Below are 16294 nucleotides of genomic sequence, written 5' to 3'. Positions count from 1 at the left end.
TATATTCAAGAAAACACTTTATTATTTGTACTTAGAGTAGCTCCCACTAATTTAGATATTTTGTGTGACATCCAACTTGCTTAGCCCTACATGAAATCTTATTTTGTACAATTCATTCCATGCCTTCAGCTGATACAAACAAACAAAACCAGAGTTTCAGCCTGCCTCCTGTTTAGTTGGTGGCTATTGTCTCTCGGATCCAGTCCAGGATGGAGGGCACTTTCACGTAAACGCCATATTCAGCCACCGCACAGCTCTTGTCAAAGGACAGAATACCTGCTGCGTACCAGGTGTCATCAGCCTCGTCATGGATGGCAAAGGCACTGCCAGCGTCACCGTAGCACGTATCCTCTTTAAATCGGGTCATACCGGCACAGAAAGTATGTTGGTTCAATATGGGCTGAACTCCCACAGGACTCGTTTGTTTCTTCTTTTCTGGATCTGTGCTGCCTTCATAGTGTTCGATGCATTTGTCATTGTCAGCCACAGGCAACATGACGTACTTCAAACGTTCAGTAAAAGCAAAATTGCTATTTCTTCCCCAACCAGACACGTAACCTACACGTCCCACTTCTACATAGTCTTTCTGGGGCAAGCAAATGGGCATCACCTTCTCATTAACAAGTACTTTACTTTTAAGTTTGATGAGTGCAATGTCCACCGTAGAGGAATTGGGATGTAGAATCACTTGGTCAATGTCCACATGCTTCTTCCCCAGGAAAAGCTTCAATGTGGGAGTGATGTCTTCAAGACTGGTAGTTTGGTTGTGACTCAGAAAGATGTTTTTTGCTGTCGTCAGCAGCCACTGGTCACTAATCAAAGTAGCTCCACTGCTGAGATTTTTGTGGGAAACCAAGAGACCTTGCCAGGGAAAGCTACCCTTGGCATCTAGTGAGCCCCCAATGATCCGCTGTACTGGTTTGGCGGGTGTCTCAGGTTTTCCACATACTGATAGAAAAGAAGAGAAAAATAAAAGCAGAAAGATAAAAAGGATTCCCAATTTGTGGGATATGGTTAAAATGCTATCATAATGAAAATACATGCACAAGAAAGATGTTCAAGCCCTAGCCAACAACTGTCTTATTTAAATAACACTCATCATCCATTTGGACAGTCCCTTGAGGTTCATCTGAAAGTTCTGCCCGGGGTAGAAGAGAATTCATAGTAACCTTGGTCATAATTGAGCTTAGGGGCACACTCTTCCCACCTAAAAGATGGAGAATTTGTGGAAGAACCAGAAGGACTTCCCAACTTTATCAGCCGAAAACTACTCAATTATGTACTTAGTTTGGCTACATAGACCTTGTTTCTCTGAGAGCTTCAACTCCCCTTTCTCTTGAGTAGGTCGCAGATGAAATACAGCATTGGAACAAATGTGTGGCCTAGTCTTTCATCTATTCCACCCAATTTGCTTCCCACATTTTTGACTTTATCCCCATAATTTCTGGTGCGTACCTGCTTCACATGTAGGTAGTTTTTCACCAATATCCCACTGTTTGTCTTTATTTAAGGTATAGATTCCTAAGGAAAGATAACAAAAAGTGTTCAAAAAGATTAAAATCAAGCAATTAAATTCTGAAACAGCTACTGAAACTAGAATGAGCATAGAAAAGCTTCAGATATGGAAAAAAAAATAAAAATTGCACTAGGGTTCAGTCACTGATGAATGTATTCATTCAACAAACTTTCTTAGTGCCTATTATGTGAAAGGTTCCGAGAATACAAAATGAAATAATTCCTCAAAGACTTTGCAGTCTAATAAGAGAGCAAGGGTTCTCATGAACCTGCTTTGGAGGTGATCTGCTGAAGGTATGAGCCCCTTCTCAGAAAAATGTTTTTAAATTCATTGTTCAAAAATAGAGATTAAAAAAGAAACAAATTCTACATAATGTAGTTATCAAAATCTCAGACTCCAAATTAAGAATCTCTTCTAAAGAAAACCAAATACATTCATCTAGGACAGAAATTTAAAACATTTCTTTTTTTATCCCAAAGATACTTTTGTATACATGACCTCATTAGATCCTCACAACAGCCTTGGGAAAGAATGGGTGGTAATATCCCTATTTGAAGAAATAGGAGAAGATTTAACTTCCTCAAGATTACACTGGAAGAAATAATTCCTCATGGAAGTCATGGACTTGAATATGACTGTGGATTACTAGCTTTAATCCCACTTCTAAAGGAGGAGTGTTTCCCGTAATGATCATTCAAGGCTTACCATCTCCATTACTTTTCAGCTTATAGAACTTATTACACTTGTAGCGGATAGCCTGCTCAGCGTAGCCATTTTCAATAGGAGGAGGTCTTGGACAAAGCTCATCTGTAAGAAAAGAGAATCAGGTTAAGACATTAAATCGGATCCTCACCAGAGCTCAGAAGAAAAAAAAAGGTCCCCATTGTTCAGTCAAAAGCAGAAAATAAGAAGAAATGGGGAAAAGGCCCCGTTGCCCAACCAAAAGTATAAAATAAGCAGCCACTAAATATTAGGGTCCCTAATACTTTACTTGAAAGTATAAATTAAAATATGATGAGACAGACTTGCCCCAGAATGCAAGGGATTTAACATTGAAAGGAAGATTAGTGTTCTAAGGTGGCAGATTCACTGAGATTGTAATAGCATCGGCTCTATCAAGGCCACACTGTTAAGTGCCATGAAGGAGGGGGCAGCAGGGTCAGTGGCCATCTATCTTGCTTCTGCGCGTCACAACCCTCCAGCCCTCACAACATGCACCTACCTTCTATATCCATGACATCGTTTTCATTTTGGGCATCTACAGACAGCAGTCCGCAGAGAAGGAGGGCAACTACAGTATACAGAATCCTGCAGAAGAAAGTGGGCAAAGTGACAATGATGTCCTTCCTTTCCCCAAGGGATAGGCTGACTCCCAAACACAGACATGGGCCCGTGGCACAAAGCAGAGGAAAAACAAGGCTTTGAGGACCAATTCAGTTCAACAATTAAGTGTCTACTGTAAATGTGCTAAGTACTGCTGATACAAATTTTTTTTTATTCCAATGCTACCCTCAAGGAGCTTCTATTCTACTGGGTAAGAAGCTGATCCTCTTGAAAAAAGATTCCCTGGATCCCAAGTTGCCACCTGCTACAAACCAGCTTGCCACAGAAAGGCATACTAATAGCAATAACTGCTGTTGGTAGGTCCTAATTTCTGACAGCATTCAGGAAACAAAATTTTAAGGGCTACGTGAGTCATCTGTGAATAATTTTTTAAAAATCACTGGCATTTGCCAATTAAGTTTACAAGTCACTTCATGTTCATCTCACTTGAGTTTCACAACACACAACCCTATGAGATAGTAACTATCCTCATTTTTTTTAATCAAATCTGATTTTTTTGGTACAAGAAACTGCTCCACCAATACAGATTGGTGCAATCTCCACAACTTGAGTCTCAGAGTCCCCTAGAGCGCTGAGAAGTACTTGGGCAAAGTCTCATAACCAGTGTGGTCACACAACCAATATGTAGCAAAAAAAAGGACCTGAAACCAAGTCTTCCTGTCTCTGAAACCAGCCCTTTACCTAATACAACATTTTATAGATGAGGAAATGGAAGAGAAATCCCCAAAGTGGAGAATTTCCTTCTCCAGTCACTGAGGAGAGATACTTAACCAGGTCTCTTATCTTGTCTATTCCTCAGATACCCATCCTGATAGTCCAACATACAGAGACGTTCCAACTGAATCTAGATCAAATTTAAGGATATACATCAGTACAAATTTCCTGGAAACCCAATGATCTCAGGCAAACGAACCCTCTCCTTGTACTGTTCGCTTGGGAAAGACAGCCAATGGCATCAAAAAACATTTGCTAGGAAAGAACTGGATGAGGAGTACCAAACCCTCCACTCAGTACATAGTTCATTTGCCCTGTTTGCATTGGGTTGAGGAGAGCATATTTGAATTCTCATCCTTCCATACTTAGTGCCTCAGAGGAAAAAGTATGAGGGGGGAAAAGGAAAAATAAAGAAGGGAACAAGAACACTTACCTCATCTTGGGTCTGTGTTGTGTCTAGAAGAGTGGTGTGAAAGGAGTGGCTGTGATCCTTTTATCCCTCTATTGGTGCATCCAGCCCCTTTTCAGTTTTGCAATTCCACTGACCACACGGCCTTGGCCTTATTGAGGCTATTGGCATTGTCCAATAGCAAAATCACAAACACGGTGGGGGGGAAGAAGGGGGAGAGCAGGGGGAGCTAAGGAATTGCATCATATTTCAGTTTCCCCTTTTATTTTTCCTGGTAGTTCATAGACTTGGCAACTCCATGTCCCTAGGACTCTGCCAGAATTTTTCTTGGAATCAGCTCTTGAAAAGGTTAGGAAGAGCTTTTCTGAGATACAATCTGTTTCTGTAATTTCCAAAACTAGAGATTTCTCAATCATTACTGATCTTTGTAACCTCCTGCATTCTTCCTTAGGTAAGGCCTTATAGAAAGTGCTTCTGTCAAATGTATTTCATTTGCTTCCCATAGATATCTCTGCTGCTTAAAACCAACTGATCCAGCAAGCAATGAAAGAAGTTATTCAGTGTCACTTTATGGATTGCTCTGTAGGAGAAAGTTTGGGCTAGGGACAATGCAAGACCCAATCTTATTCAAATGCAACAGTGAAAAAAAAAAATCCTATGCCGGTCTAGGGGATGATTGAATCTTCAATTTATCGAAGTAAGAAATTTCTCCTCCTTTAGAATTATGATTAGGAACCCCCAAAGAATAATTTCAGTCCAACTCTATTTTAACAAATTAGATTTTTTTCAAAGTACATCAAAAACCTCTGTGCTAAACAATACACAAATTCAAAATAAAAAGACATTCTCTATTCACAGGACAATTATACTCTAACTGGGGAGCTAAATCTGCATATCTTCAGAACACTTAACACAAGTGCAAACTAAAATATTAGAAATGGCATATGGAAACACGGTAGTAGTAATATCACATGATATTATTTTATAGATTACAAAATTTGAATATAGAAATACAATATGTTCCGACCTAGAGCATCAGTCCCCTGCAACCCAGTCAAGCTCTAAAAGCATATCAAACAGAACAGAGATAAAACCAAAGAGATTGCAAAGATTACACAAAAGGACTGCCATCTCTCTGCAAGAACTTCTGAGCAGATACATGCTAGGGTAGATAGAAAGCAAAGTACACAACTATAAAACAAACAGGTACAAAGTGAGTAGCTTGGCCCCACCCCAGGAGACAGGGCTCAACCAGTGTCCAGTATGAGCAACCCTAGTGCTTCATGTTGGCAGAAAACGGGGTGACCTAAGGACCCCTCTGAGAAAGGAAACAAGTGGCGTGGAGACTCAGAGGGACCCAGGGCCCTCAGCCTTTAGGGGAAGTGGTCTAGACCAGCAACCCAAAGACCCCATCCATGGCAGGAGAAAGGGCTAGCCTGCACCCAACCCGGCCTCCAGGCATTGGCCCAAACGATAGAAGGAGTAAGAGGACAGATCAATCTGGCAGAAGGCAAGGCTTAGTCTTAGCCATCTAACGCCAAATCAAGCAGAGCCTCCCCCAAACATCCAGCTGTATGGGAGTAGCATTTTAATCCAGAAATAGAGGCCATGCTATGAATTCAAAGAATAAAATGAGAAAGAAATGCCTCAGGCAGAAAAAAAATCTAATGTATAAATCAGAAGAACAGAGTAACTGTCTGCAATAAATCTGACTGGAGCCTCAAAGAAAACAAATATCCTAGCCACAAGAGCAATCGTCTCACCCTGGGAGAAAGAAGCAAGATACAAAAAGGAATACCTAGGAAGCAAAGAAAAGTCAAGGAGAATGAAGGCTTCAGAACAGAGGGTGGTAAACTACTCAAGAAATATTAAAATACTTTTTTTAAACAAAGAAGGAAATGTATATTATCAAAAAACCATGACCTAGAAAACAGGTCAAGGAGAGAAAATCTAAAAAAAAAAAAAAAAAAAAAATCACTGGACTTGACTGAAAATCATGAAAAGTTACGCTGAGATATGTTAGTGGAATAATTAACCTATTTTAAAGATTAGGAAATTGAGGTGTACAAAGAGGTTAAATGCCTTACCCAAGACTATATTACAGCTAAACATCAAGTCAGGATTTAAACCCTAGCCTATCTCTGTTGGAATACGTGGGAGAGCTGTTGGAATATATGGGAGCCACCTGACAGTGGCTGCTGGAGATCCAACCCAGACCTACAGAATGGATCTCCTCCTGTGAGAGGATGATATAAGGAGACTGAGAGGCCGTTGCTGTTCTCCGACCTCTCTCACTGAGAGGCCGCTGCATTGTCTGACCTCTCTTCTCTTCCCTTTGCTTCCAATTTATCTCATCCCCAGTCCACCAACACCTGTGTCAGCAAAGGCTGCCCTGCAACTCCTTCAGATGCTATGATCCACAGCTGTGAAGGCTCTCAGGGAATTGACCTGCCCCTTAACATAACTCTATATCTAGTATCCATGCTGTGACATTTCAAAGACAATGATTAGGAGGACTTCCAAAAAGAATTGAGTTCAGGAAGTTGGATTTTGAAAGGAAAGTCATAAATTTATAGATGGATGATTGATTTGGATCAAAGTAAAAGTAAGTACAACTAAGAAAACTTAACATGGAGATTAAGGCATGGGGATGGGGATATAAACAAGTATTCTAATTACACATTACTGTGGAAGAGTAACTGGTGAAGTATCTTGAATTTTATTCAAGTGTGAGTTTTCTCTATTAGGTAATCGGTTCTTAAAGGAATGAAAAGATGAAAACAATTTGAGGAAGATTATTCTAGGAGTTTGTTGTTTTTTTTTTTACAAAATGGAGCAAAATGGGGAAACTGAAGTCAAATGTACTTATAAGATTGATACAGTAACCTAGGGATATGAAATTGATGGCTTTGGAAAAGGAAAGAAGAATAGATCGAGGATACGTTACCTGGAAAATGGATGATAAGGACATTACTATAACGAATATAAATGAAAAAGCAGCCGCAAAAGTGAATGTTGCAAAATAGTAAGAATAAGCACGGCTCCAAAGAAAAGATACCATGAGACATTCCACTCCACAACTTTCTAAAGTGGTAGGTCCATGAATATGGCACATTGTACGTATTTCAGATGTTTTTTAAATATTGATCAGTTTTGCCATCTTTTTCTTTCTGTGTCTTTAAAAATATTATTTGTTAATGACTCTTGGAACAAAAAAGAGGAAAATTTGGATGTTTTTTTAAAAAAATTTGTAGACAACACTAAAAAGTTATTTTTTAAAAATTAAATTGATGACAAGAATTAAAATGAGCCCAAGATTATAAATCTGGAACATCAAAAAAAAAAAAAAAAAAAAGGACATAACTATTGACTGGTTTAGGGAAATAAATAATGGGTAAATAAATGTATGTGGAAAATGATGAAGCTCAATAAAAGCCAGTATTTATTTAGCAATGTAAAGTTTGCAAAGCCTTAATATATTTCATACACACATATATACATTCATAGATATGTGATGTCCCAAAAGTTTTAGTGTCATTTTAAGCTTTAATAATTTCAAAAGTATAGAGGCTATAGACAAAACCATCACTTTAAAATTTATTTAAATTCCTTTTATACTTATTCGGTTTTATTAACTTTGAGTTAAAATTTTAATTTTAACAATACATGATATTCCATGTTCCATAGTTTGTAGATAACATTCTCGGAGTGACTTAGTAGGAAGGGTGATCCTGTTTGGCCACCTCAGTCACCTGATCTCTAGCAGACATTTTCTTGTGGAGTCATGTCAAAACCAAGATGTATACATCAAAATCTTGTTCTTTGAATAATCTTAAACCTAAGATTACAAATGCAATCCTTTCAGTCATCAAGTGGCAGCTGATGAAAGTTTTTTTTTTTTAATCAGCTTGAGTAATGTATAACATTTTAATATAACATTGCTATTTTTAAATAATTGACAGTTTAGTAGGGAGAGTGGTTAAGTTTGAAACCCTTGTACTTCTGAAGTAATCAAAGATTAAAACTACATTAAGAATTTTAAGACATCCTGAGGCAGCTGGGTGGTAGAGTTCCAGGTCTGGAGTCAGGAAAACCTGAGTTCAAATCCAGCCTCAGACACTTCCTAGCTATGTGACCCTGAGCAAGTTTAACTTCTGTTTGTCTCTGTTTGCTCATCTGTAAAATAAGATTGTTCTGAGGATCACATGAGATAATAATTGTGAAGCACTTAGTACAGTGCCTGACACAAAGTAGCTGCTGTATAAATGTTAGCTATCCATTATTATAGCGAATAATCTCATTTGATTCTCACAACAATCCTAAGAGATATTATCTTTCCTATTTATTGATGAGGACACTGAGGCAGAAAGAGATGGAGTGACCTGTCCAGAGACTAGATAATATTATAGGCAGGATTTGAATTCAGACCTTCCTGCCCCCCATGTTCAGCACTGTCTCCACAGTACAGCCGAGCTGCCATGTTAAATTTTAGGTGTCCAAGGAACATTCAAGGTATTGGGACAACTAAAAATCCAGGAATGAAAAGAGAGTAGGAGACTAAAATCAAGAGAATCTAAAGAGAAAAAGGCAGAGAAGGCTTTAGTTGAATGGTTGAGAAGAAGAATTATCAAAGATACCTGACAAAGCTCTCCAGGAGTGACCCGAACATTGTTTCTGCAGTGCTTCAGACGCAGGAGGCATGCTCCCCAAAGAGCCCCGTGACATGGATAATGAAAGGATTATTGCCCATTTTACAGGTTCAGAGAAAGCCAAGTGACTTACCTGGAGTCTTGAGTGTCAGAGACAAAATTGATCCCCAGATCTATTTGATTTTTTTCCCCATTATCCCATTATATAGAGGCAGCAAACCTTACAGAGCAAAGGCCAGGCTGAGTCGGAGAAGTCCCAGAATATGACCCAGCTCCAAAGTGTCCAAGCTGTGTGACTGAGGACAGGGGACTGAAACTCTCTGATCCCCACCAAAGCACATAACAACCTAGCTCATCAGCATAATGTGTAATGTGAGTCAGTGTTACTCAAGGGAAGAGCATCCTTTCATGTACTCCCAAAAGGCAGCCAAGCAATAGGAATGGTACAGGGGACAAAGCCTCAGGAACTCAATTCAGATCTGACCCCGCCATTCACTATTACCTCAGGCAAGTCATTTATTTAACCTCCTTAGGCTTCAGTTTCCCCCACTGTAAAATGGAGGATTGAACTCAATCAGTGATCTTAGAGGTCCCTTCTGGCTCTAAATCTATGACCATGTGGAAAATAAAATAATATATGAAACAGAATTGAATGTAGCTATAGGCTTTAGATCAGGGTTCTTGGCCATTTTTAATGTCATGTTCCCCTTGGGTCACAATCTGGGGAAGCCTTTGGAACCTCTCTCAGAAAAATGTATTTTTGCAAAAAATAAAATATAAAAGAAACCAATTGCATTAAAATATAATTATCAATATATATATTTTTTTTAAGTTCAAAAACCCCACATTAATAACCTGTGTTCTTGGAAGTATAAGAATGAAAAAGAGATCTTTGGATGTCACAAGGGTGCTTTTGGCAATTTTGGCAGGAGAAATGAAGCATAGAACTGAATTCAAACTATATAGTCAAAATTTCAATATGTCCCAATAAGGAAATTAAACAGATTTCCAGTTAATTATCTTCTCACTCTTCCACAGTCACTGGAGATCAAGAATTTTAAGATTCCATTATTCTGGGAATGTTGGAGCCAGTATTTGCAAATTGCATTTTCTCCTATTTTCACATTTTCTGAAATCTTGCATGTTTGTGGAGGGATAAGAAATGGAGAAATAAACTTTCGTAGGTATATATCAACATTTTAAGTTTGAAAAAGTAGAAAGGACTAATTTATGCACCTTACAAATGAGAAACTTACCAATTTTAGATCTTGTGACCTTGGACAATCATTTGATCTCTGAAAAACTCAGTTTTTGTAGCTTCTAAATAAGATTATTGACTAAACTATCTACATGGAAATTTCTCTTAACATTTGATGATTACTATGATTTCAAAGGTCTCTTCTAGCTCTTAGAGGTTATGATTTTACATCATTTTCTAGTTAAAACCCCATCTTGCCTATAATCACTAAACAAAGAACATGTCTTAGAATGGAACACAGAGCTGATATCTTGATGAGGGAGAGGAAGCAGGGTAAAGGTCCCAAGCAAGGCTCAATGCCCAGACCCAGTGGAATTGCTGCAAGAAATACGAACGGGAAACCAGAGGACAACAGGAGAGTACTGTGTGGGAAAGGGCAGAAAAGGATTGCCAAAGACAATCTTTGTATGTTTATTCTCCCCTCCTTTGTCTATTTTAGTCACTCTCTTCCTCCAGCTCACCGATTTTTACTTGTTTATATATGCTTTCATATTATAATGATGTGAGATAATATTCTTTAACCTTCTTTTCCCTTCCCCACCTAGTGTATTTCCCACACACACACCCTTTTTCATTCTTAAGATCATCCATATCTAATAGAACCACTCTAATTCTCTTAATTCCCTTTATCACCTCTGATGGTGATAAGAATTCAGAGACAACACATGTCATCTCTCCATATTAGAATGTAAAAGTTATCCTTGGTTAGTACTTTATCATCTAACCTCCTATGTTTGAACTTCAAAGTTTCTGCACAACTGTTTTTTTTTTTTTTCCAATCAGAAATGCTTGGAAGTCCTCTATTTCATCGACAATTCATTTTTTTCCTGATTGTACATGGGATTGCTTGTTCTCTTGGGGAGGAGGGAGGGAGAGAAGAAAGGGAGAAAAAAATTGGAACTCAAAATCTTACAAAAATCTCAAAAACTATCTTTACATGTAATTGGAAAATAGAAAACATTATAAAATGTTTTTAATCTATTTCCCCCTTATATGATTCCCCTCAGTTTTGCTGTTTGGGGATATAAGCCTCTATCTTTTGCCTTCTGTTACTGTATACCAAGCTCTCCACTCCTTCATAGTTGTGGCTGCTAACTCATGTGTGATCCAAATGGTGCTTAATATTTGAATTCTCTCTTCCTGATTGCTTGCACTGTTTTCTCTTTGATTTAGAAATCCTGAATTCTGGCTATCATGTTTGAATTACTATGCTTTTAGTCTGAGCTCTGCAAATTTCTGACCTAAGTGGGTCTGAGCAACAAAAAAAAGCACTCAGAACTGCAAGCTCCCTTTTGGTCTGGGTTGCCTGTCCTTGTTAATCTCTTCAGCCTTCAAACTGGCCTAGAAGCTAGAAGTGAGACCCCTTCTGTGCTCCTGGGATCTGGGCCATCCTGCTGATGTTTGCTTCTGGACCTGCTCCTGACTCCAGACTCCCCAAGAGACTATGACCCAGAACCGGGTGGGGCTCCACTAAGCTACCAATAAGTACCCCTTGCCACCCTAGAGTCCCAATATGGATTGGGGACCTCCTCCTGCCCTGCTGTCTAGCATTTCTCCAGCACTGGAGCACTTGGTGCAACCTCTCCTGGTCAGACCCATCCTCAAAATCCAAAGACTTTTTTTGGTGAGGCAATTGGGGGGAGAGGGGAGAGGAGGGAAGGGAAGGGGAGTCGTCAAATGACTTGCCTGGGATCACACAGGTTGGAAGTGTTACGTATCAGAGGCCAGACTTGAACTCGGAACCTCCTGACTTTAGGGCCAGAGTTCTATCTACTGCACCACCAAACTTCCATTTTCTTGGATCTCCTCCTCCGGATAGAGTCTGGGGCATTTTCTAGCTCTGTGTGAGGGACTCTGAGGGAAGCTTATTGAGTCGGTGGTACTCTGCTCCATCTCCTCCCAGAATATGTTGTTTCAGTCCCAGTCATCAGAACAAAGAAGAGCATTTTCCCTCTGCCTCCTTTAGCAAGGTTTCCATATGGCAGAAATTTCATAAAACCTTATTCCAATAGCAGGGAAATTTCCCTTTTTGATTAGTGTGGTGAGAACAATATCCAAAGGCCTCTCCTCATGCAAATTAAAGCTAAAATTTTCCTTGAAAAATATTGGAACAGGGCAGCTAGTGGATAGCTCAGTGGGTAGAGCATCACCCCTGAAGTCAGGAGGACCTGAGTTCAAATCTGGCCTCAGCTACTTAAATGTTCCCTAGCTGTGTGACCCTGGGCAAGTCAACCCCACTTGCCCCACTCACAAAAAACAAAACCCCAAATGGGGTCACAGAGTCTCAACTAAACAATGACAACAAAACCCATATGCAAGGATCCCCGCAAGCCATATGCCATGTTGATATTATCCAGGCTCTATTTTTAATTTCCTTGACTAAGTATTTCCCAATTACATTTTAATCCAGTTTCCCTGCATTTGGCTGTGCTATGGCAAGGCCATAATGATTCCCGGGCACATCCGACTCCTCTAGCAGAGAGAGACATAAAATTCTGTTGACATATCTCCTGCCCTCAAGGAGTTTTCAGTCTAGTTATACACAAACAACTATAATACACAAGATTACATGATAAATGCAAGACAGAACTGCAAAACAGTGCCATGGGAGGTCATTAACCGACGTAACTGAGATCAGAGAGGGCTTTCTGGAGGAAGCGGCATCTGAGTTAGATTTTAAAGAATCTATCGTATTTTTTTAAACAGCTGGCATTGCCCAGGGATTTGAGATTGGGCTGTATCTCATTTTATTGTTATAACATCACTGCGGAGAAGATACACAGTGGGCATGATTTCCAATTTGCAAACAATGAGATAGAGATTAGGTGACTCACTCTATCACATGAAGGAGGAGGATTCACACCCAGCCAGACCTAAAGTAATCCCTCATTAGGGGTGTCCCAGCTGGTCCCACCAGCTCAGAGCATTTATGCCTCAGAAGTGGTGGAGAAAATGTTAATGACATTTAAACTTTAACAACTGGAAGCCCAGTTGATTTGCCAGAACCTCCCCCCCTACAATCCCTTTGGCAAAGACAGAGAAGATTTTGGTTTGAGTGCTTTTTACCTCTTTAATAAAAAGGTAACAGAGCCCTCTTGTTGGTAACCTCACCCATTATTACCCAATCTAGTTGTTTCTTGCCCTTTTATGTATCCTCGTGTACAGCACAGTGTTTTACACATCATTAAGAGCTCAGGTAATTAGCTGAACAAACACCAACTCCTACCCATTCCCAACAGCCCTGTGCCTGGCACACTGAACCCTGAACTTGGCAGAAGGGAGGCTGGGATTTCCAGTAGAAGTCTGGGAAATAGCCCTTGACTAACCCATCAAAAGAACATTTAGGGCTGGGTTGTTGGTTTGGTTTGATTGATTTGTTTTTCACACCCTGAAAGCAATGAAGGAAAAAAAAATACCCACCAGCAAAAATCCCTTCCCGGGAGTCTTCTGTGGAAGAGCCATATGAGAAACGAAAGCAGGAAGATGCTGCTGATCCAGTGACACTTTTCTAGATGACCTACAGTGTACAAGGCCAGCGCTGTTCTTCCCTGTGATTCCTGGCAGGTGTCCTGACCTCCTGAAAGCTAGTTATTGTTTTTCTTTTTTTCTTTCTTTTATTTTTTTGTATCTCTGGGAGTCAATACAGTGCCTGTACATACCTAGTGCTGAATAAATGTTTATTGTCTTGGTCTCTTCCTTTTCATGGCCGTAGAAAGGCCATCCCTGATTTAGTCAAAACAGACCACCTTCAGCAGTTGCAGGAAGGAAATGGAAATGCTGATCTGGGTTAGAGAAATCTCTCAGCAATGGATCCTTACAAGCCAAACCCTAGGCTATGAAGGCCGGTAAGCTTTTATTAAACACCTACGGTGTGCCAGACACTGTGGTAAGTACAGGAGAGCCAGAGAGAGGCAAAAATAGTCCCTGCCTTCAAGGAGCTCAGTCTTATGGGAGAGAAAACACGTAAACAACCCACACAAGCAAGATTTATAGGGGATAAATTGGAGGTTATCTAAGGGCAAAGCTCCACGGTTAAGGAGCACTGGGACAGGCTTGTCAGGGAAGAACTTTAGGCAAAACCTGAAGGAAGCTGGGGAAGCTTGGGAAGAGAGATGAGGAGGGAGAGGATTCCAGCCACGAAAGATGGCCAGTGACGAGGCCCAGAGTCAGAGGCAGCCGCTTGCTAAGGAAGAGCAAGGAGGGCGATTTCACCGGAGTCTGGAGTATCAAGAAGCTCCAACTAAGGTGTGAGATTTGGGAAAGGTGGGAAGAGGCTGGATAACGGAGGAAGGCCGGGAAAGTCAGACAGAAGCTTTTAAACGATTCCAGAAGGGATGGAGAGCAGGAGGGTGACCCAGTCAGACCTGTGCTGCAGGAAGATTGGCCAGGTGGGATAGCCAAGGCAAGGGGACCAGCCAGCTCCTGCAACAGCCCAGGTGTGAGGGGAGAGAGGAGCCGTGTCTGAAAGACGCAAAGGTAGAGAGAGGAACTTGGCAACAGGTTGGACATGAGACGTGAGAGAAAATTAGGAGTCCAGGAAGACACCTAGTTGTGAGCCCAAGTGACTGGGAAGATGGTGGCCCTGATGGAACAGGGAAATGGGGGGCGGGCTTGGGGGCAAAACAAGAGTTCAGTTGTGAAGCTGAAGTGTGCAGAATGTCAGCCCCAAATGATTCAGCTACCTGAGCTGTCAGGTGTGCAGACTCAGATAAACCACCCAAGTCACTTGGCTTTCAGCCTCAGTTCCTCTTAAGAAAGCTTTCTTCCTCTTGAGTAAACCGAGAATGGGCCGTGTACACACTTGAAATACTCCTGGAAGCAACGTGGTCATGGGCACAGGATGAAAAGCTAGACAGGAACTCTTGAGCAATATGGAGGTCAGCAGTCGCCCTTCCCATGACCATCTGGTCAATGGCCAATTCTCTAAGTCTAATGCTGACACGTGCTGAGGACCTTAGCTTCAAAAGACCAAGGTCTCCCCCCAAGTCATCCTGGACCCAGATGGCTCTGGAGGGGAAAGTGAGGGCCTTGTCCAGCCCCCTCACTTACACCCAATTCTCTTGTGTGTCATCTTTGAGATGAAGGACAAACAACAAACTTAACACACTGCTGCTCTCTTTGGTGCAGCTTCTAAGATGGGGCGCCCATCAGTGGGAGGCTCGTGCAGAGACGGTCCAAAGGCTCGCAGCAGTCCCAGTTTCATAACCTCCAGAGGCTTGAGATTGTTTATTCCAGCTCCTCCTTTTGCACATGACAAAATTAGGGAGGAGGGAGATGGCTGGTCCATCACGTCTGATCCTCCCCGTTGTCATTTTGAGCTACACAATTGCTCTGTGTAATGGGACAGCTTTCCCACAGCAGACATCACCAGGTTCTCCAATGTTAGCTAGGAATGATTTTCTGAATTGCAATGGCTGAGCATCTCCCAAGGGCAGTAGCAGAATAGGGCCTGAAGAAAGCCCTTCACGTCCCACAAGACTGATTTCTGTGTCAAGCAATCCACAGTGAACCCGAGCAAGTGCTGCCCCAAGATAATCAGGCTGTGCCCTATTTCCCCCTCGGTTCCCACCTGGCAGAAGAACCACTCCGACGCAATTCTTTCTAACTTCAATTGTGTGGGATAGCACTTGCCAAGAACCCACGCTGGGAGAGTCAAAGACCAGGGCCGGGGAAATGATCTTGGTCCTTTGCCTTTTTCCAGAGTCAGCAGTCTTCTCTTGATGCTCACGGACATATGCACCCCTTGGAAACCAAAGCCTGAAAAGGAGACTGCTCTCTTTGTAGAGAGGCTTGGGGGCAGTGGGGTGGGCAGTGGAGAGGGCCTGGCAGGAGGAAGGCCTGAATTCTGGATGTGTTTCTCCTGCCTGAGTCCCAGTTCTGAGGCAAATCACTTACCCTCTCCCTCAGTTTCCTCAAGTACAAAAAAGGGGATAACAATAGCCCCTCCCTCACATGGTTCTTGGGAGAATCAAATGATTGAATTTTTGGCACTTAATGTTTGTTTCCTCCTTTCCTCTCTCTCCACCCACCTCAGCCTGTTGAAACTGCTCTATTCAAGAAATCACCTGGGGTTCTACCTCCTCCAAGAAGCCGTCTCTGGACACCACGGGCTTCCTTCAACCTCTGTCTCACTGAAGAATCCCGATTCGGAGCCTGCTTGTCAGAACTGTAGGACACAGAACTGAAGAGAAACTTGGGCGTCCCTCGTTTACAAAGAAGGAAACTGAGGCTCAGATGGACGATTGGAATTTTAAAGGCCAGTATGTTGTGAAAGCTTTGCAAAGCATGGACGCCTGTGGAGCCGCTCACACAAGGGCCCCTCTGTCTCTCCCACTAGGTGTGACCAGCCATAGCTCACTTGGCAGTCTCTCAGGGGAGAGTGGGAAGGAGAAGGGAGAGCCTAT

General features: G+C 41.5%; 1 protein-coding gene across 1 annotated transcript; it reads right to left on the bottom strand.

Annotated features, from left to right (window-relative positions):
- LOC100923915 (haptoglobin) lies at nt 1-4117 on the bottom strand. Its single transcript, XM_003758541.4, has 5 exons — nt 4008-4117; nt 2739-2824; nt 2222-2323; nt 1456-1521; nt 1-948 (listed from the first exon to the last, which is right to left on the bottom strand). Exons 1-5 carry the CDS (start codon nt 4010-4012, stop codon nt 173-175), a joined length of 1035 nt encoding a protein of 344 aa, XP_003758589.3. The 5' UTR covers nt 4013-4117; the 3' UTR covers nt 1-172.
- Between the last annotated feature and the right edge of the window lie 12177 nt (nt 4118-16294).

The sequence above is a fragment of the Sarcophilus harrisii genome, chromosome 2, assembly GCF_902635505.1.
Source record: "Sarcophilus harrisii chromosome 2, mSarHar1.11, whole genome shotgun sequence".
NCBI lineage: Eukaryota > Metazoa > Chordata > Mammalia > Dasyuromorphia > Dasyuridae > Sarcophilus > Sarcophilus harrisii.
This window is presented reverse-complemented; position numbering and strand designations above follow the sequence as displayed.

What these genes read in the sequence shown, in the direction of transcription:
- LOC100923915 (XM_003758541.4), bottom strand. An exon ending in CGATGTCATGGATATAGAAG is followed by an intron (nt 2,324 to 2,738) that starts GTAGGTGCATGT and finishes CTTTTCTTACAG; the next exon opens with ATGAGCTTTGTCCAAGACCT. An exon ending in ACTACCTACATGTGAAGCAG is followed by an intron (nt 949 to 1,455) that starts GTACGCACCAGA and finishes CTTTTCTATCAG; the next exon opens with TATGTGGAAAACCTGAGACA.